The sequence below is a fragment of the Thalia democratica genome, chromosome 6 (assembly GCF_965202585.1).
Source record: "Thalia democratica chromosome 6, ktThaDemo2.hap1.1, whole genome shotgun sequence".
Taxonomy (NCBI): Eukaryota; Metazoa; Chordata; class Thaliacea; order Salpida; family Salpidae; genus Thalia; species Thalia democratica.
In genome coordinates this window covers 17,627,403-17,648,631 of record NC_139170.1, presented here as the reverse complement: position 1 = coordinate 17,648,631, position 21,229 = coordinate 17,627,403, and the positions used below count along the sequence as shown (strand labels likewise).

The 21,229-nt window shown below is 26.6% G+C and overlaps 1 protein-coding gene across 1 annotated transcript; it reads right to left on the bottom strand.

Moving 5' to 3' along the window:
• Window positions 1-1,871: 1,871 nt before the first annotated feature.
• On the bottom strand, window positions 1,872-19,480 carry LOC145838872 (meckelin-like). The gene is made up of 18 exons (XM_082946494.1): window positions 19,334-19,480; window positions 19,100-19,156; window positions 18,748-18,881; window positions 17,225-17,342; window positions 17,058-17,147; window positions 15,705-15,826; window positions 14,781-14,922; window positions 14,429-14,584; window positions 12,620-12,760; window positions 11,302-11,454; window positions 9,640-9,717; window positions 9,464-9,580; window positions 8,919-9,035; window positions 8,457-8,481; window positions 8,209-8,291; window positions 7,834-7,936; window positions 6,690-6,832; window positions 1,872-2,027 (listed from the first exon to the last, which is right to left on the bottom strand). Exons 1-18 carry the CDS (start codon window positions 19,478-19,480, stop codon window positions 1,872-1,874), a joined length of 2,082 nt encoding a protein of 693 aa, XP_082802620.1.
• Between the last annotated feature and the right edge of the window lie 1,749 nt (window positions 19,481-21,229).

Sequence of the window (21,229 nt, the reverse complement as noted above, 5' to 3'; positions counted from 1 at the left end):
CGATAGTTGATAGATTATCTTGACACGTGTCTTCATTTGTTGAAAAAGTTACAAAATTGCTGGACAATGTAAAACCTTGTTCAGCAACGCCATTGACTGAATTTATGTAATTACTTTTTTTGCATCTATGTAATCTTTGTCGTTAGTTTGTTGTTCTAACGGTTTAATAAGATAAAAGTTACTACAGTCTAAGATTTAAAAAAAAAGCTTGGAATTACTTTCAACAAAGTCTGCTAAATTTCGCTTCTCATTAGATTAAACAGGACGAATAGGTAACTTACTATTTTTTCTAAATTTTTGGGCCTGTCCTGATTTATTTGATAGTTTAAAGCATCAGCAAGCTAAGCTTTGACTGATTTCATCATTAAACAAACTTAAAGAGACTAGTTCTTCAACAAGATACCAGATATGGGTTTTCATGGCACTTAACTCAGAGGTGGCACATAACTTATCAGTACTTTTGAAGTGCAATTATCAGATCCAAGTCATTTTCAGGAGCTGATGAAGCTACAATAAAATTGATCCAATAGGAAAAGTAGCATTTTATGCAAAAATCGACAAAAAGTTTCGGGTGCACGACTTAACAAATTCGGAAAATGAAATTCCGACAATTCAAATTCTTGAAAAAAAATTGAAATAGACACGATTAAAAAAGTAATGTATATTTGTCAAATATAAAAACTACATATGTAGTTCATATTAATATCTACAAGCAATTTTTTTCTTTTTTCAAAACATTAAATATTTTATGAGATATGGCTTAAATAAAGTAAAAACCATAGTTATTTTTAGTAATTTTAAAATATCTTGAAAAAATTTTAGATTTTGCAAAAAAAAAGTGACTTGTAGATATTAACAAGATCTACATGTATATATATTTTTTTCAAATTAATATAACTTATTGAGAGATATAGTCTTTTAAATATTTTTCTAAGAATTTGAATTGTCGGAATTTGAGTTGTCCAAATTTGAATTGTCATGTAACCAAAGTTTCTGTTTTTTAATAAATTGTGTCCATTATTGTTTTTAATTAGTTCTGTTGAAAAAGCAAAACGTTTTTAAGAGCGTAAATGACTTTGCTCATCCACCTAGCTCTAGAAACAGCTCAAGGACGCTGAGGAGTGAAACTTTTCGGGGGCTGAAATTCAATGTAAATTAAGGATAGTTTGACAACCTCTTTATAATCATCACGCAGACAAGGCAATTGAAAATTTTGACGAATTTCCGAAGTAACTTCCAAATTCAAACTAAAATATTTAGTAGCAGCTCTAGTACATGATGCCTGCAAGCTAGCCAAAATATTAGCTTACCAAGACACTTTTGGAATGTCATACAAGCACTTGAGTAGGGTCGAGTATTGTAGTTAGTAGTGTCAAATAACCATACCGTTAATGATTTTTACACAGTTCCATTCTTGAAGAAGACCCATCGCTTTATTACAAACTGTTTTGCCGTAAATTTCTTAAATTTATTTCCTAATGAAGGAACTCCTAGAAGCTTATGTTGTTTTCCTGAGACAGAAACAGACAAGCGTTTTTCCTTTGAACTGCTTTCTAATGTTTGATAAGTTTTGTCGTCCCAATGCACCAGAAGGTTTTTTGGACCAGTCCATTTTTAATTAAAAGTAGATAATTTTTTTTAGTTATACTGTTATAATATCTTGCAATACATACTTAACTTAAATTAACAGAAGCTCTATTTCCACCACCAATATCTATTAAAACAGAAGCAATTGTAGATAACTTAGCCGGATTAGTTTTAATCTTTTTTACAGCTCTAACTAAACTGTCGTCTGTAAGAAAGTCTTCATATAAAAATGAAAACATGCTTGTGCGATCGTTTCTTAGGAAGCGCGTTAATTGATTCTACTTTCAAATCTGAACTGCAAGAATCATCATCATGGGAAATGCCAGAAGTAATTTTGAACTACTAGACCTTGTACCACTGATGAGCTTAGGAAGATGATTTTGAGATTTTTTGACCTTCCATCCACTTGCGTTTCTCAATTCTCTTGATGCTTGCTCTGTCTAAAGAAATATAAGTAGCTTTTCTGTCAGTTTTCAAGCTTATTTTTAAATAACAGTAAAAAGAAACTTATAGTGTGGATAAAATTCTACTAAGTAAAGCTAACTTAAAAAACAAAAAAATGATTAAACCTATAGAATAACGATATAGAGCAAATTTTTCAACATTGTTTTGCTCTAACAGGCTTGTAGATAGGAAGCTAATTTTTTTATGCTGTCTATTTATGTTACTTGCCACCTACAAAAAATGGGCTAAGCGAAAACCCAAGGTAGGGGGAACAGGTGTACCCTAGTGTAATTTCTTGTTTTTCTAGTTCAGGAGTCGGCAAACTGCGGCCCTCAAAGCTAAAATTTGTGACCCGCGAAGTATTGTTCAGCTTAATACATACATCTTCAAAACAAAAGAAAAAATAAACTTGAGATAAAAACTTACAATTAGGCTCTTATGTAAGCTATAACTCATTACTGGTGCTTTTTAAAGCTTATTTTATTACGTTTTTGGTTTAAAATAGTAATTTCGTATTGATTATTGCAATTATTCTATAAAAACTGCGGCCCGCAAAGACTTTTTTCTATACAGTGCGGCCCGCAAGCATTTTTTTCAGTGGCCCGCGACTTATAAAAGTCTGCCGATCCCTGTTCTACAGTTTCATAAAACGTTTAAATAAACAAATTATATTTACAGTTATCTTAATAGCTATACTTTTAACAAACATAATTTAAAACACTTAAAAGCTCTTGTAATAATTTTAAAAACAACATATAAATCAGTTTTTTATCATTGTCGTCATAAAATCAATATGCTTAAATAACTGTTAAAAATATAGGTTTAACCGTTTGCTAATAAAAGATCCTAGTGAAATAACTTCACTGGAATATAAATAAAAACAAGTTGTACAGTAATCTTCCTTGATTGTACCAACATATGTTTCTGTGTGTTAACGAATCAACACACTTCAACTGGGTTGTTAAATGAAAAGAATAACATTTATTTAAGAATAATGGAATAACTATTATTCTTTCCATTCAACAACCCAGTTGAAGTGTGTTGATTCGTTAACACACAGAAACATATGTTGGTACAATAACGGAAGATTACTGTACAATTTGTTTTTAATTATGCTTAAATTATTTAAAAAATTTGTAAATCATCGTTTTGAATAAATTCTTTTTGTCTCTCTTAAATAAAAATAATATTTTGGTAATCTTTTTCTAAAATATTTTACAAATGAGATATCAAATTAAAAACAATATCTTAATATTAAATATTGTGCGAAAAACAAATGAGCAGTTTCGTAAACAATTACTAAATTTCAATTTTCGTTTTACTTTTATCTATAAACAGTTTGCCTTACAGCAAAAAAAATAAAAGTTTTTCAATACTAAACATTTTACAAAACAGGTAAATTTAAGCCAGTTGCAGTAATGTTAAAAACCTTTTCGCTTGGTTTTGTTTTATAGAAAAAATATTGAATGTAAGCTTACTTTTATTTAACATCACTTTCTAAAATTTACTTTAAAATCAAGTATATATGTTACACTTAAAAATTCATATACCAAAAAGATTCTCAATTAGCCATTCTTATTACGATTTAATATTATACAGAAATTTAAGACATGATTCGTTCAAAAACATTTTTATTCGAACAAACAAACAAGTAAAATCGATTTAGGCTAACTCTTATCAACTAATTATGTTAGCAAATAATTTTAAGATTAAATTTGGAGTAACTAAATAGTTAGAGGTTTCATCAGAAAAACAATCAATTAAGACTAACTAGCATAATTGAGCAAATTAATTAGACATCCACAATTCATAACTACATATTTATAAATAATTAATCAGTAATTTAACCAAGATAAGCAACAAAACAAACAATAAAGTAAGCGACAAAATTAAAATAAAATTTAAAACAACTTAAAAAGATTAGAATTATACACGTATTGTTGCTTACATAAATTAGATTTGAACGTTTTTATAAATAAAGATTGTAAAACACTTAGATGTTAATCGTTACGAGCTTTACTTATAATTGAAAAATTACTGTCACTATAGTTCTTTGCACAATCAGAATTGTTTAACAAGTGTTTGGCATTCGCCGATGAATCTAAAAGTAGAGTTGACTGTGTTTAAAACTGTCAACACAGTCAACTCTACTTTTAGATCTGTACAGCTAAGAAACAGTCATTTACAAGAAAACCCTTGAATGGAATTTATAATTATCATACTGCCGATCTGAAAAAAGTAAAGTAATTTATAAGTTCAAATGCCACTGTGATAGTGTGTATATCGGCAGAACGTCCCAGAGACTTTATATTAGAAGGGACCAACATGTTTCGAAATCCCTCAGAAGTTGGATGAACACGGGTTAGAAAAAACCATCTAACAGGTCATCGGCGATTGCCGAACACTTATTAAACAATTCTGATTGTGCTAAGAATTATAGTGACAGTAATTTTTCAATTATAAGTAAAGCTTGTAACGATTATCATCTAAGTGTTTTACAACCTTTATTTATAAAAACGTTCAAACCTAATTTATGTAAGCAATAATACTTGTATAAATCTAATCTTTTTAAGTTGTTATGAATTTTATTTTGTGGCTTATTTTATTATTTGTTTTGTTGCTTATCTTAGTTAAATTACTGATTAACTATTTATAAATATGTAGTTATGAACTGTTGAGTGTCTATTTAATTTGCTCAATTGTGCTAGTTAGTGTTAATTGATTGTTTTTTCTGATAAAACCTCTAACTATTTAGTTACTCAAAATTTAATCTTTAAATTAGTTGCTAACATAAGTAGTTGATACGAGTTAGCCGAAACCGATTGCACTTGCTTGTTTGTTCGAATAAAAATGTTTTTGAACGAATCATGTCTTAAATTTCTAAAAATATATGTAGTACAAAAAATTTATACTATTTAACAATAAATCATATAAAACTTAGATAATACTTTCTATGAATTTTTGCTCGATAAGTTTAATTTCCAGTTTTTATTTATTGATATAACGCAAAAGAAACATATTATGATGTTTTGAATAAAAAATATTTTATACAAATTAATGAGTATTATTTACAAGAAATACTTTTGATAACCGTGCAATTAACAATTGGTGCAATACTGCAATACTAAAAAATAACTTCTACACATGGTTAATTAGAATTATTAAAACTCTATCAATTAGTATACTACATATACTTTCTAATGTTTTAAGATTTTATATTAAAACGAAATCTTAAAATATTGTGAGTAATACTATTCTCCTTATCAATAAATTGAGATCTTTAGCTGTTATATTTAAAGACAAAAGTTTTAAAATATACTACATAAACAAATTTTTGATTTTAAAACGTTGCCATTAGCTCAAAGTTAATTTTATGTTAAAATAAGCACTGTAATTCAATTTTTATCCCCTTCTAGAGGTAAAACCATTTTATTTTAACCGGTAAAAATTAGTTGTTTTCTGTTTTCTTAAAAAGGCTAGTCTCGTTCAAATTTAAATTAAAAAATAACAAACCTAGGTTAAACTTTCTATAAAACTATTTTCTGTTTTTATAACTTAGCACTGTTTAAATGTTTAGGTTTAATCAGCAATAGAGTTTTAGTACAGTAGTCACCTCTTAATTATAAACATAAATCCTTTAAAACAAGGCTCAGCAAACTACAAGTTTTCGTTAGATTGAGATCCGGCTTTTGTTTTTATTGAAACTCAAATGCTACCAAAAAATCTACAGTTTTATTCAAACCGTTTGTTTATATAATCAGGACGTCATCTTTGACATTTTGCGGTTCAATGTTTAATACAGTGTCCCACTAGGCAATACAGCTTGTACGCTAGTTTTGAGTACGATCAGAGAAAACATCAAAATACACTGATGTATATAAAGACTTTCGTTTTCACAGTAATTATGTGTATTTTTACAGCGCAAATAAATAAGACAAATCTAAAACTTAAAAAAGTTGTAATTTTATTTAAAGATAAATACGTTGTAAACAAAATTAACGTTTAAAACTAAAGTTATACGAATTTATTACTATTTGTGCTAGCTTAAACAATGTAATTGTTATGATTATCTTTTTTAATTTACATAAAATTTAAAAACGCAAAAAACACTATAAATAAAAAATGGTAAAACAACAAAAAATTCTAAAACGTATGTATAACCCTATAATTTGTTTGAAAAGAACAGTATGATCTTACAATATTTAATATAAAACAAACACAACAAATATAACATGCAATAAACATGCATGTTATAAAATAGCAAACATAATAAAACATAATTTTTTAATAGAACCTTCCATCAACAAGCGACTTGTTTACTTGGTTGCTTCTTCCTAATGAATTACGTACAAACTTCATAAACTAAAAAAAAAAACATATAATAAAAATTTATATTTTCCAAAAAGTTTTTTTTTAGTTTTGTTTAAAAACATATAATTAGAGCAATATTTGATACAATCAACTTAATGTCTAAGATAACCTTGAAATTATTTGAAAAAAATCAAGTACTTTTAGCGGATATTAAACCATAACTGCTTAAATATAAAAAGTGATAAAATCATTTAATACGACTACATCTAATTAACACAACAATACTTTACTAACAATCAAAACTTGGTAAAATCATGATTTAGTTACAAAGAAAAAAAAAATCTTACTTTTTGAACGAAATAAGTGACACCAACTGCGTATGTGAAATTATTTGTTATGTTGTCAACAAATACAAGAAGCAAAACTTCGAATGAGGCCAGTATCCATTCAATACCGTGGAATAAAACAGAGGTAAATTGCTGGTGTTCATCTGTTTGATTGTTCTATTTTATTTGCTTAAAGTTTCTTTAGAAAGTCATTTATACAACATCACCGTTATTATATAGTTATTTTCAGCAAAAAAATATTAGCTAAAGTTAATTGCATTTTACGAGTTTTTTTCCAAAGTTGTTGTATGTCTAGTTTACTTATCAAAATTTTATTGAAACATTATAGAAAAAAAAACTGAAACTATATAGAAATTACATTTAAAGGTTTCAAAATAAGTTTTTTTAAATATCTCTGATTTACGATAACATTTTATTTTAACAAATTTTAAATTTACAATATATTATTAATTCGGGTAAGTTTTCCTCTTATAATTCAGAAGTAGACTGAACAAACAGTTTATTTGTTTAACGATTAAATCAAAAACCGAACAGTTGTCCATCAGTGAAGAGAGCATGTATACAGGGTTGCCAAATGTTTTTGGCAAATTTTCTCTAGTTTTTTAAAAGTAAACATTTTTAGGTCTATTTTTAGTTTTAAGTTAAGTTTAAGGTAAGAAATAGTGTTATATAGTATAAAAACATTGAAAAGATACTGTAAAGCTACTTAAAAAGTGTTTTTGAATTAAAAAAAAATTTGATGATGACAATTTTTTTTATCTAAATGGTATATTTTTGTGTCAAATCGAAATTTAAGTACTGGACATCCAGGTTTTTCCAGGTTTTTTGGCAACCCTGTATAAAGCAAATTAAAATTTATTATTCTATGTTTATTGACTAATATTTTCTATGCAAACTAATCGAAAGTTTAAAAGGACATTAAGTAAAGTACATGATATAAATTTATCGTTACCTAAAATAGTTTTCTAACTTTTTACAATAACAAAAAAAGTTCGTTTTATTATAAAAACACTTTTTACTACTATATCTGTAGTTTAAAAAATGAATAAAAATGATTAAAAACAAATTTGCAACTATTTTTCCGAATACTGAAAACTTAAACAAAAAATAATGAGATATGTATACAGCTTAAAGAATTTTTCACCCTTATACAAAATGACATTTTCAATTGGCTCCTTCCATTCCATGTCGAAAAAGTATTCACCAAAACTTTTCTCTGTGATGAAGTAGTCTATATTTTGATAGCTCTGTGAAAATATCAGAATAAAAAAAATTGACTATTAAAACTTCAGATTTACAAAATTAAACACAGGGTATAACAAGATACACGTTTGAAATTTTGTTTTGAACAGTACATCATTGTAATAAGTCAGACTCTTAGTTTTTTTACCCACTTTTTATTAGTAGCGGCTAAAAAACTAGATTTATTTCGAAAACTGAAATATAAACTGACTAGTTGTATTTTCAACTAAAGTTGACTCAACAAGTTAATCAGTTAACAAAAAGTATTGAAACTTACATGATCAAACAAGCGTGTGAGGTATTCCTTCAACTCCGTGTAGGCTTGATACGTGCAATCCAAGTTGTGCTTTTTGTCTTGCTCTAATTGATTAGAATATGGTGTTAAAAAGTTCTAAACAATATAAACATTATGACATTTAAAAAGATATAAGGAATAGTATTCTATGGATCTAAGTTGAAGTATATTTTTTTTGAAACAGTTGTTAAAAGCAAAATGTTAAATTATAAAAGCAAAAAAAATCTCACTTGACTTGGCATGCCTGATATGCTTCTGAAATCATTAAAAAAAATTGTGAATTACTTAGTACAAACAAAGTTAACTATAACAAATTTTAAAGAAGTAACAGTTTTAATTATCATATAAACTGATAATGCTAGCAGCACGTTGAGCTGACCATTTATTATGTCAAAAGTTTGCTTGTAAACTTACAAACTATATCAAAGATTATTCTATACTTTCGATTAAACAAATAGTTGGTTAAAAAGTTGTACATCTATTTAAACTCTTTTTTATCTACTATGTAAGTGTTAAAAGAAAATAATTAATACGGTTTTAAGTTAAAATGGTTATCTTACTTTTCGATCAAAACAAAACCGTTATTTAGCTGTTTTGTGAACAAATCAATTAAAAAAGCTTAAGTGTTAAGTTAAGTTTAAACATAAGTAAAGAAAGATTAAAATTTTGAAGTTGTTCAACCAAAACACTACCTGCCGCAGTTCTGAATAAATCTGATCTACTCGCGATGTGAAGCTCAACGGAACGGCCATCATGAAAGTTTGAAGTTCTTTGCCGGCCTCCAAACCTCTGGATGACGTCAGTCCTTCCTGCCACACAAATTCTTGTTTACGAGAGATTTTATAATATAACCATCGATAATTGTTGATCAGCTGTAGTCACCATAATAGTGAACATCAACCAAAATAAACGTTGTATTATTTTGTTTTATTAATAATAAAATTGTCTTGTCAAGTTTGATAAACATAAATAGCAAAAAGATAAAGGTTTGGTCACAAAACTTTTTAGAATAAATTACAATTGTTATTTTAATAATTCTCTTCTCACTATCTTAATTTTAAAACATAAATTTAGTGAAAAAAACTTAAAAATATTCTCAACTGAAATACTATACAGTGCAGTGATGTACTTTAAGGGTCTGTAACATAAGTTTACAAATATTTAGTTCATATTTTACATAATCTAAATATAATAAATAAATTCTAAGAATCAAACAAATATGAAGAGTACAAAAAACTTGTTCCCTGGTGAAGAACTCGTCCATCTGATGGATGCCGCAGTGCGAACTCCCATGCACGCTTCTTCCGTGAATGTAGAAACCGTACCTCTGTTCCCTCAGTATCAACATGCTCACCTGTGTTTTCATTGCAATATTTTGTATGCTATTTTGCACAAGTAACAAGTTGAACTCACATTGGAAACTGAGCACAGATCGACAAAATTTGTGATGCTGCTCTTGACAAATCTCTCGTACAAATAAAAAAATGCCATCTGAAAAAAATACTTTACTTACTTTTTATAAACTCATCCAGTAGTATTCATAAACTTAAAAAAAAGAACAACTGTATAACCTTTAATATAATAATAAACTAGATTCAATAATATGCCGCTTTAGGTCGCCTTTACTGACTTAGCTTTTCCGGTTGAGTTCACATATTTGAACAAAAGGATTGGTTAAAACCCAATGTTTTTAACGTTTTAAAAACTTTTACCTATATTATACCTTTTTACCTAAATTAAACCGTACTAATTGTAGATAAACAAAAAAGTATAAAGAATCTGGAGAAAATTAATAAACAAACAATGTTTATAAAAAAATATAAAAAACATATTAAAATATCATATTAAAGTTTAGCTATATAATTATCCTTTCAAAAGTGATTTTAAGAACTTTTGATCATGTATTTGAACATTTTGATAGAAAAATAATTACGGTAGACAAACAAAAGTATTTATAAGGAGCACAAATTGCATAGTAAACAACAAATTCAACCAGGTGACTGTGATTTCAGTCATCTTTTTAACTTATTTTTAAACTTATTAATAACTTACTTATAATAAACTCTATTAATAATACAAAAAACAATTAATGTTCGATTTATTTACTATAGTTTCTAAGCTTTAAGCGTTTCATCAGAACAATAATCAAGTTAACAGCAATTTTTTTTAAGAATAACAAAATACACCTTATGACATGTCAAATAAATTTGAATATTTTTTTATTGCTTATTGAACGACAAAAACACTCAAAAAGTTTGGTCCAAGGACCTGATGCACGAAAAAACCTTTCAGTTATCGAGTCATGCACCAGAACAGTTTAACATCATGTCCAGGACTACTATTTAGGTAGCTAATCATAAAAACAACTTCTGTACAAATTAAGTTATGTTTTGTTTTGATCTTATTTTTAGTTTTCCTTTGTTGCTATTTTTGTTATTGTTTAATATTTTTTGTTCTTTTAAAAATACACATTTTGGTTGTGAAGACAGGATTTCTAATTTCTTTTATTTAGCGATGACTATTTTTTTTCAACTATAGACTATATCATTTTATAATTAGTTTTTTAAAATAAACTTGATTACAAAGTATTTTTATTTGCCTAATTAAGTGAACATTTTGTTTTGTTTGTATAAAACTTAGTTTAAAATTCGTTTTTGCATTGATTACTTTCTTAAATGCATCATTCTCATTAATGAATTATTAGTTTTAAAAGCTTTTGGTGAGTTTCAGTGAAAATTTGTGTTTTTAATTATATTAGTCTCCTATACGTTTCTGATGAAATGCATTGAAATTATATTAAAGCGTTAACAAAAAAAAAAAACATTATTTATTTATTATTCGATTAAAATGTTTTCAATTTATAAAAAACACTAAAAATATTATTAAAAATAAAAAAATATAATAACTCTTCAAAACTTAATTTTAACAAATTTCAAATGAAATTGACTCGCATAACAAATATATTAGGCTGTGGAAACTCTAGTTGAATAGAGTAAACATCATTACATTGCTGAGTTCGCACTTTTGTGTGTTTTGTGTGAGAAATCAACAGAACAAAATTTAAGAATAACTGACTTGCATTATGTGAACAATCGTGTATATTGACGTCATAATAGCGAACCTAAGCATCTTGTTGGTAGGTATAACGTGGCTGTCAGGATTTATTTGTGAATACCCTGGGTAATTTGCAAGTGGTGTTTCTAAAGCTAAATCTTTCCATCCAGCTACCTTTTATGTGGTCGTTAAAAACTAATGCAGATACATATTTTTTTTGGAAAAGTTATCATTAAAGTTTAGCAACTAAAGTATTTCCTTAAAAATACAACAATTTTTAATTGTAACAATACAAATTGACGTACGAAATCTGTAAAATTCTTGAATATTTTTTGTTTTTTAACTAATAATAAAATAAATCAAAACAAAAAAACTAAACAGAAAAATTTAATTGTAGATATTTTTACAGAAAAATTTTAGTGAGCTTTAAAATTCTTTACAATAGTGTGTTTTTTCAAAACATTTCAAAAATATAAAGTATCTATTCAAAAGGAAATACATGAACTAATTAAGTTGTGAGAGTTTAGATTCTATTATATTAATATTTATAACAAAACAAAATTACAGAGTAATTTGATACATATCAATGAAAAAAGTTATAATTATGAATTAATTATTGTCTAAAACTATGTTAAATGAGATTTTAGAGTATAAAACTTACTTCAAAAAGATAAAGAACTAGAAAATATTGAACAGATGATGATATTTTTCTTTGAGTCTGTAATTTATTTTTTTATTATTACTGTTATTTATTACAAACGATTTTATCTTCAAATAAAAATTAAATTGAAGTTTTTAATTAGACTTTTCAAGTCAAATAAACAAACAGTAAACTTATAATAAGTTTTCTTTTTTTTTTTAACTAGACACTAGTACAAATTATAGCTTTAGAAAAAACTAAGTATACGAAAAAGAAGTGTTGTGAAAAGTGTCGAAATTTCTTTAAAAATTGTTTAGAAACTTTGTTAAAATTATGTATATCTAAATTCTAAATACAAGTTAGTAATGAAATTAAGTAAAACTGTATTACTTTTCAATAATGTTTTAAATAAAAAAATATTTGTTAAAATATTATTATTAAAATAAAAACAAGTTTTTTTTTTAAATCGTATAGGTTTTATACACTTATATTGTAAATAAACAAACTATTTATTTAAATTAAGTATAAAACCTCTGGTATTGATGTTTTTTAAACTGGTTGTTTGATTTTAAATTTCTTATAAAAAACGCTTATAAAAAAGTAAATTATAAATCGATGAACAAAAGCATGATTCTGTTGTTTCATCACTAATAATATAATTCAAAAACATTAAGTATAAGTATAACTAGCATGTATGACCTGCAACTCTGCCCATTCATTAGCAACTAGATACACTCTCCAACTGCTTACTTTGTCTTTTTCTTTCGCTGATTTTTCCCAGTCAACGAAGAACCATGTGTTATTGCACTGCGTACTAACCACTATTATGTACTCGAACAACTATATTAAAAATTATAACATCTTACTCTTATTGCTTAATAATCACTGTATCATTTTCATTACTCATACTTTAAGAATATGTGCATGACAATTTAAATTCCGACTATTTAAATTTTTTAAATTTTTAGTTACTGGTAAATTTCTCTATTTATATATATTTTTTAATCACAATAATCTTATAAATTAGACCTACATTAGCATTTTTACAATCTTAAATCATTTTCTGAGATGTGGCTGAAAGAGTTTTTGAAACTTACTAAAGTATATCTTTTTTTTTTGAAATAATGTGTTTTAAACAACTTTTCAGTTTTTTATTATTATATTCTTATTAATTAGACGTACATGAGTGTTTTCATTTTAATCAAAATCTAATTAAGTTTTAAAGATGCAGCACCTTTAACTTTTTTTATAAAAGTTTGAATTGTTGTGGTTTGAAAAGTTTTGTAACCGTTAAGAATATACATTTTTGTGGGGTCACATATAAGGTAGTTTACATAACTCAAACATTATAAAAATTTTAGCCTATATATATATATATATATAATGTTGTTTTTCAACTTAAAGCAACTTATAAATTTGAACAAAAGTTTTTTCTGTAAAATTAAATTACAAGTTACCATATTTATAGATATAATTAGTAAATAAAGTTATAAAAGTAGTAAAATTAAAATTTGCAAAAACAAACTTTGAGTATGAAAGCAGAAGTTGTTATGATAGACTGAAAAGCTTGGACGTCTTCAGTTGGATGCAAAATACTGAATATGTTTTGACCCTAAATGTTTTTAATTAAGCAAATAAATAAATTTATCAAACAGGTTCACTTTTATATACAAAGTACACTAAGTTTGTAATATTAGTATACGAAAAACTAACCCTGTAGATAACAAGGCGCAGAAAAGAATAGAATACCATGATAAGTATCAAGTTGTTGCTGACATTTCTTGCTAATATGTAACAATACATCAAAAAACTCTGCAAGGTTTTTAGTATTTTTGAATATTTTAGTAATTTACAAAAAAAATAACAAACTAGGTTAATATAGATATAGCGCATTTATATAACTTTTAGTTGTTGCTACTAAAACTAAATAGTTAGTTGTAATTTAAGCCACTATAAAATGATAAAAAAATATCAAACGGATATTGTTATAGAATTACTTTTGTAAAAATAGAAAAATTAACCTACATTAGAGTAATTTCTAAACAATTTATCAATTGAAAACATTAATTAGAAAACGCAGAAAAATAATCTTCAATAAATGTCTATTTTAACAAAGTTTTTGAGTATCTTTTTCGAACCATATATCATGAATAAACTAAGTTTTATTTTGTATTAAGTTTCGTTTTGTATTTTTCATTAATGCTTATAAAAAGCTCAAGAAACTAGTTATTATGTAAATATGAAATAAACTATCTAGATTCTAGATCATAATTCCTAAACTCATTTTTATAACCTCCCCCTTTATTAGATTTTGCACTTCCACTAGTTATTATTACTACTTATTTACTATATATTTCTCACTTTGGGATGCCCTTATCTAGATAGACTATAGTAACACTCATTTGAAAACATTATTAAAATCAATTTACTTTTTTTTTAAACACTATAATTAATCTTAAAGAGAACAGCAAGATTGAGATTTAAAAAACAAAATTATACTTTTCAAACCCTGCAATTGATGTGTTTCAGTCCTTGCCTGTGCCTCCACGTAGCAAGCTCGAAGAAAGAGTAGACGAACATGAATATGTTGATGGCTGAGTACAGAATGATGAACACTGTTTCGTGTGAGGAGCTCCTCTGACCATACTTCACTTCAAACGTTGTCTGCATAATTAAATACGATGACTGCAGTTTATTGTTCAAAGTTTTCAGTAAGATTTATAAAAAAAGGATTAAATTAGCTTGTAAATAAATTTAAAGAGATAAACAGTATAATTAATTTAGACGTAACATTTTTATTAGAGTATAGCTTCGTATACTATTTTAATTTACACACGTGTACTAGTTTCAAAAAGCATACCACAAATGATGAAACATTGTAGCCATCTTCAGTTAGATTATTAGTGGAGTTACTTCTGTTCACCAAGAGAATATTTTCGTATTCTAATGATAACCGCGGCACATAAATACCTGAACTGCCTTCATCGTCTTTTATTGTAATTCTAAATAATTTCATTAAAAACCGTGGTTTGAAAACCAATTAAAAAAGCATTGTTTTCAAAGAAAAGGGCAAATGTTCTTTTTAGAGTTGAAGCTTAATGTTATTAATTTAGTTTTTTTTCAGACCAAAAAAAAAAAAGGTTCATTAGGTTACAAAAAATCAAACAAATATATTATGGCGGGGCAATCATTTAAACTAAAAATAAAACATTTTTAGCATTAAAACTATAAAAAGTATCAACCTAATTAATATTAATATTTAAAACTCCTTTAAAAGTCTAATTTAAATAATAAAGTTTAACACATTAATTTAAAATTGTTAAACCTTAAATTTGCTTAAATACTTCTTTTATTTTAATAAGTTACTAACGTAAGACAGATTAGTTTAGCAGCTCGTACTAAAACGGTATATGTTGAATTGTTCGATTCATTTCTACTATTATACAAGTTTTCTACTAGAAAAAATCTTCTAACAAAAACCCAATCATCAATATTATCCGGATCGTTGCCTTTATTTTTGAAAATCTGTCTGTAAAATATTTTTAAATTTTTAATAAAATAATAGTAAAAAAACTGTAATGTATTTTTACTAAAAACATAATTTATTACCTAGTTTTGAAGTATGAACTTCAAAGTACAAAAATTTAAATACTTTAAGTTTTGTTTTGTGCTAAACTATATTAAAATTATCAATGTATTTAATATTAACATACAAAATTAGACCAATATTTTAAAAACTTAGTGCAACTCTATACAACATTAAATGATGTAATTAACGAAATACCGTAATCTAATTGGTATGGGGTACAAATATTTCTTTCCATTCTCATTGTACTCCAAAAATGCCTCGTAAAAACGTCCTGGATACTTTTTGTAATCAAAAAAGATACTTGAGTTTATGCTACACTGAAAAATTTATAAGCATTACAATTAATACTGTTGTTTACAATATACTGAAAGACCGTAGATTAAAGTGATATTTTTTATGGATCATTATAAAAATTACCTACAAAGAAAACAAGTTGCCCTTTCTAAAACATTATTTCTATTGTTGTTATACTTAGTTTTAATTACCTTCTTCAAGCTCAGAAATAACTCTTAAATAAGTTACTTAGTAAAACAACCCTTTATTTTAAATGTTTCTAGCAAAATTATAAAATAAAAGTAAACATTAGATTAGAATGGAGTGTAAATGAAAATTACGCATTAAAGTTAATTAAAGTATTATAATAAGCCATTTAGTTACGTTTATATAAAATATTTTTTATTGATAGAGAACATTGTCGATAGATAGTTAAATATCAGAACGTATTTAATCTAACATCACTAAAAATATATTTTTTTTTATAAACATGTTTAAGTTTAGAATAATGTGCTGCTTTAGATTAAAATCAGTTATAGCAACTAAAAAAGAAGATTTTTGAAGTACTTAATGTAATTAAAAATTTTTTATATTTATTAACGAATTACAAAAAACCAACATACCAGTTTCATTTGTTGTGTTGTTTATTTTTAAAACAAAATATTTTTTAATGAAAAACGTAAACAACATAAAAAAAACCTTCTAGAAACACTACATCTTATTTGACTTTAATCGATATTTTTACAAATATTAAACCTAATACTTTATTTTTTGACTTTCATTATAACTAAATAAAATTACTCATGTAATTTTTAAACTATTTTATTTTAAACTAACATACAGCTACTATTAAACGTTAAAAAATAAACTATAGAAATATTATTGTTATAAACGTATAAACTAATATTAAATTATATTATAAGTACTGATGTGTGTTCACTATATATACTTAATGTATAAAAATTATATTATAAATTATATTTATGAACATACATCCAACTTAGTTTCAAATGCATTTATTAGCATGTGAAATAAACTAAAAAATTTTATAGTTTTACTCACACTCATAAAAAATGAAGTACCAAATCTGTAAGCTGAATCTCTATTTCTTTTTGTTTCGGGGCAAAGCTGTTTAAAAAAACACTCTACATAATGTTGCTAGAAAAGCAATCTTTAAAACTTTTGGCAGACTTAAAAAACAGATAGTTTACAGCGTTAATTACTACCAATACTTTATAAAAACTATACAGGTAATAATCTGAAAAAATTTCAAACTTGAAAAGTTCCTTTCTCCATTACATCTTCGAAACCAAGAAAGTTACCATTAGCAGAATAAACGGCAGCAATCAGCCGTAGCTGAGTTTCCTGCCAAAAATTACTTTATAAGTATATAAATAGTGCTAAAGTGAAACCAATTTGAACTATTAGTAGAATTAACTTACACCGGCATTTCCAAAAGAATACTTTGTAGAAATCTCATCAATCTCGACAATTGACTCTGAAATAAGGGCAGAGACTGCAATTGTTCCAGAATAAACTATCCAAGGTGAATTTGGTGTTCTGAAAAAAATAAATGCTAATACTTTTAAAATAATGACTTTATTTCCAAACAAAAATATTGTCAGATACTTATGATCTACTAGATTTTTTATAATAAATTTACATAAATTAAACAACAATGGGAGACGCTCAGTTCCAACCCATGCACAATTCCTACCCAATCAAATCCAAGAACCGATTACCGACGAAGGGTAAGAGTAGGGTAAAAAAAAAAATAAAAAACAATAAAAAAATATGAAAAGTCAAGTGAGAATTGTGCGCGGGAGGGAATTGTGAGTATACCACTACATTAGCATATTTTCTTTTACATGAGAATATAAAACTGCTTCATTTATCGGTATGCTGTGCACAGTTTTATCAATTTAAGTTCTACAATTTTATTTGAAACTATATAGAAATAATACTAATTACCTGCATTAAAACGTATCATAATTTTAGTTTGTCTGTACTATTTTATTCAAAAACAAGTACAAAACTCTGAAAAAAAACATTGTAATATCTGGTACATTCACAACATATCAGTAAATAGTTAAATGAGTTTTATAATATTAACAAGTTAAAATTATATTAAAAAATAGTCGTTTAAAAAATAACATACATTTTTTTGTTAACCAATAATACTTTACAATGGAATTAGTAGTAGTAGTAGTAGTAGTAGTAGTAGTAGTAGTAGTAAAGTTTTTTAAATTCACTTAAATAAAAAAGTTGAAAAACAAAAAAAAATTGTTTAAGATAAATATCTTCCGAACTGTTCAGTTTTGTTTTAAGGGGTGTATAGACCAATAAAAATACAAAAACACTATTCAAAACTATAAAGGTAATAAAAGTATTTTTTTTACATAGTTAACATTAACTATTATACTAAAGATCAAAGTATTCGCTAAAACTTAACTAAGTATTTAACCATAAGAAACTTCTCTAAGCAGGCCATAAGCGGCAGTCTTTTGTACACAACGGACCGAATTTATTAGACATATACTTTTGTGTGATACTTTATTTTTTAAACTTATGCTGAAAACTAATTTATTTCGCTAACCACAAAACGATAACAAGTCAATCATGAAATTAACAAAATAACTACGGTAGTCTTAAAGTCCTTCAACATGGAACCAAATAGTACTTGCTTTGATTGTTATTTATGCGATATTACTAAAATTATGGTAGCCTTGCCACAGTTTACTATTAATTAAAGTTTATCAATCTTTTTAAATTTCGTTGACATTTATACGCTTATTGCTTTGTAAAAGTTTTTACAACCAAAACTAAGCCGCAGACCGTATGTTTCCCATGCCTAAACTATACTAATGTATGCCAAATATTAAACTAACCTTAAAAACTTAGAAAATATACAGCTTTGAGAAGATTTACAAAAATCACGAAAATGCATCAGATCACTTCTACTAACCTGGGAGGATCACGCGAAGTAGACACAGCGATCGAGTAAATTTGGTTGTAATCTCTGCAAGCCTCACTCTTCTGGGAGTACATTGCGGCGACGCACAAGTTAGCTAGCAACTGACATGCCGCTATGTCCGGTTGCTGACGAAACAAATAGTTTTATTTTATAAAGTGAATAACTTTACTTCAAAGCTTTACTTACCGTTTTTTAATAAGTAAACACCTATTAAAAATAATTTCACTTTTTTTTTGTTAGATTTCAGTAACAATGCTACTTATGAAACTATAACACTTTAGTATAAAAAACTTGACATATTAATGGGAATTATTTAACAAATAAAAGAGAAAAATAAAATTACTTGAGCTGAACATTTGTACTTTGCCGCAAGTCCCTTGTTTTTCAGCCAGTAAGATGACTAAAATGTTTAACTATTTATAATCATCAATAACACTAATTGCAAAAGTTAAAAAATAACACTATTATTTAACGTTAAAAATTTGTAACTTTACAAATATAAAACATATAAAAATAAAAATAAATCCTATAATCCTCAGCTATTACAGTTTCGTCTGATATTGAATTGGTTAGTAACTGCATCAAGCTCGGAATTACTTTTACGAGTATGCCAACTAGTACCTGACGTCTTCTCGGCCGGTTGGGCACGCGTAGCGTCCTTAGAAACTATCTTTGTTAAGCTACTGGCCGAGAGCGTCTTGGGCTTTTTCCTGGTAGTACTCATAGCTTAATAAACGAAAATATCTTATTAGTGACTAGACTAGACAGTAGTTATCTAAGTTTAACTAGTGGTCTTAAGATACTTTTTAATGAAACGTTTAATATAACTTTTAATGTGAGCTATCGTACTTATTTAACTTAGTCTATGATGATTCTGAGTATACTTGATATATAATTTTAATATAGACTAAGAAGTAAATATTTAATTTAATCTTAGTGATTTCAACGTATACCTTACTATATAAACTTAATCTAGAACAAAATACGATACACTAATTTTATCAATATCACAACTTACTGAACTACGTTCTACTGTTAATACTAAAAGTATAGGTTCGGCTCTCAAAGTTTATTTTACGATTTTACGAAAAGCTATAAAAAATAGCACTCACACACATGCAAGTCAGAGCTTGATGGTTTGTTTGCAGGGCAACTTTTATTAGATGTATTAGCGTTTGCTTACAGTCCTCAGCAATTCTTACTGAAGTCAGAGCCAAGCTAGGACTTGAAGCGTATGAAACTTCTATAAGTCCGCATTGGTTGAACTATAATAAATGTTTCTACTCATGAACGGTTGTTGAAAAAAACAACGAAAGCTGGAAATAAACACAAACCAATATACACTTGCTTTAGTTTTTCGACGATTCTTACAGAGGTCAATGACCCACTGTAGAAGTGTAGAGCTCAACAAAAAAAAGGTTGTAGCGATTAACGAAAGCTATAAAGTGTATTGAATACTTACTTTCGTTTCTCAGCGGTTTTTACTGAAGTCAGTGAACTACAATATAAGTGCAATGCTGAGTAACAGTCGCTAAAAAACAACGAAAGCTGAACGCATATAATCGCTAAAATACAATCTAAGTGACGTTTACAACTAGACCAAAACACGTTATGGTAAACGTTTATCGAGGTCCTGTTTGTTACTAGGTCACACAATACGCAATTCTAACAGAAAAAAGAAATCTCGTTTATAAAGAATCTAAAAAGTGCCTGCTAAAACAAAAGAGCGGTGGCTTAAATTTTAACTAATTGTAACTATTCTTGCCAACAAATTGTCCTAAGCATGACGTTAAACTGTTCTGGTGTATGACTCGATAACCGAAAAGTTTTTTGTACACCAGGTCCTTGGACCAAACCTTTTGAGCGTATTTTTTGTCGTTCAATAAACAATAAATTATAGCTAACCAAAACAAAAAGTGAATGAACTTTTCTCTCGTGGCGCTTAGCTTTAAATAGCTACGCTACAATCAAAAAACTCTTTATTTTTTTAGTCTCTCGGAGATCAAGCCGATAGTGCTTACAATACAATATAAAATTTTGATCAGAAGAACTTATCGCAAAAAAGGGTGGCAGAATATATTTATTTTTCTTTGAAACAACAACTTTGACCTATTAATTTTTTTGAAATTGTATACAACTGTAAATTTATTTTTATGGAATCAACTATAACATATAAACCATGTAAGCAAACAGCAAATGAAACACACTAAAGTTGTTAAATAAATAATTTTTGGTAAGAAAAAAAAACATAAAACTAAGATATTTTCAATTAATATTATTCTAACAGTAATTTAGTTAGTAATTTAATATTTTTAACACATTTATACCAGAAATTTTATACAAACGTATACAAAAGTACTAATTGAAATTTTAGTGATAGTCTATATACACTCAAAATATAACATTATTTGCTACAACCTAGAGTCTAGACTAGATCAATGTCATAAGAACCTATTTTACATAACTAGCAGGG

Bases quoted from the DNA above. Each gene is read 5' to 3' on its own strand.
- LOC145838872 (XM_082946494.1), bottom strand. From the start codon at position 19,480: ATGAGTACTACCAGGAAAAAGCCCAAGACGCTCTCGGCCAGTAGCTTA. The intron at 9,718-11,301 runs GTCAGTTATTCT...TATTTTTTTCAG, and splicing joins CGATTGTTCACATAATGCAA to ATGGCATTTTTTTATTTGTA. The intron at 8,482-8,918 runs GTAGTGTTTTGG...TAATGATTTCAG, and splicing joins TTTATTCAGAACTGCGGCAG to AAGCATATCAGGCATGCCAA.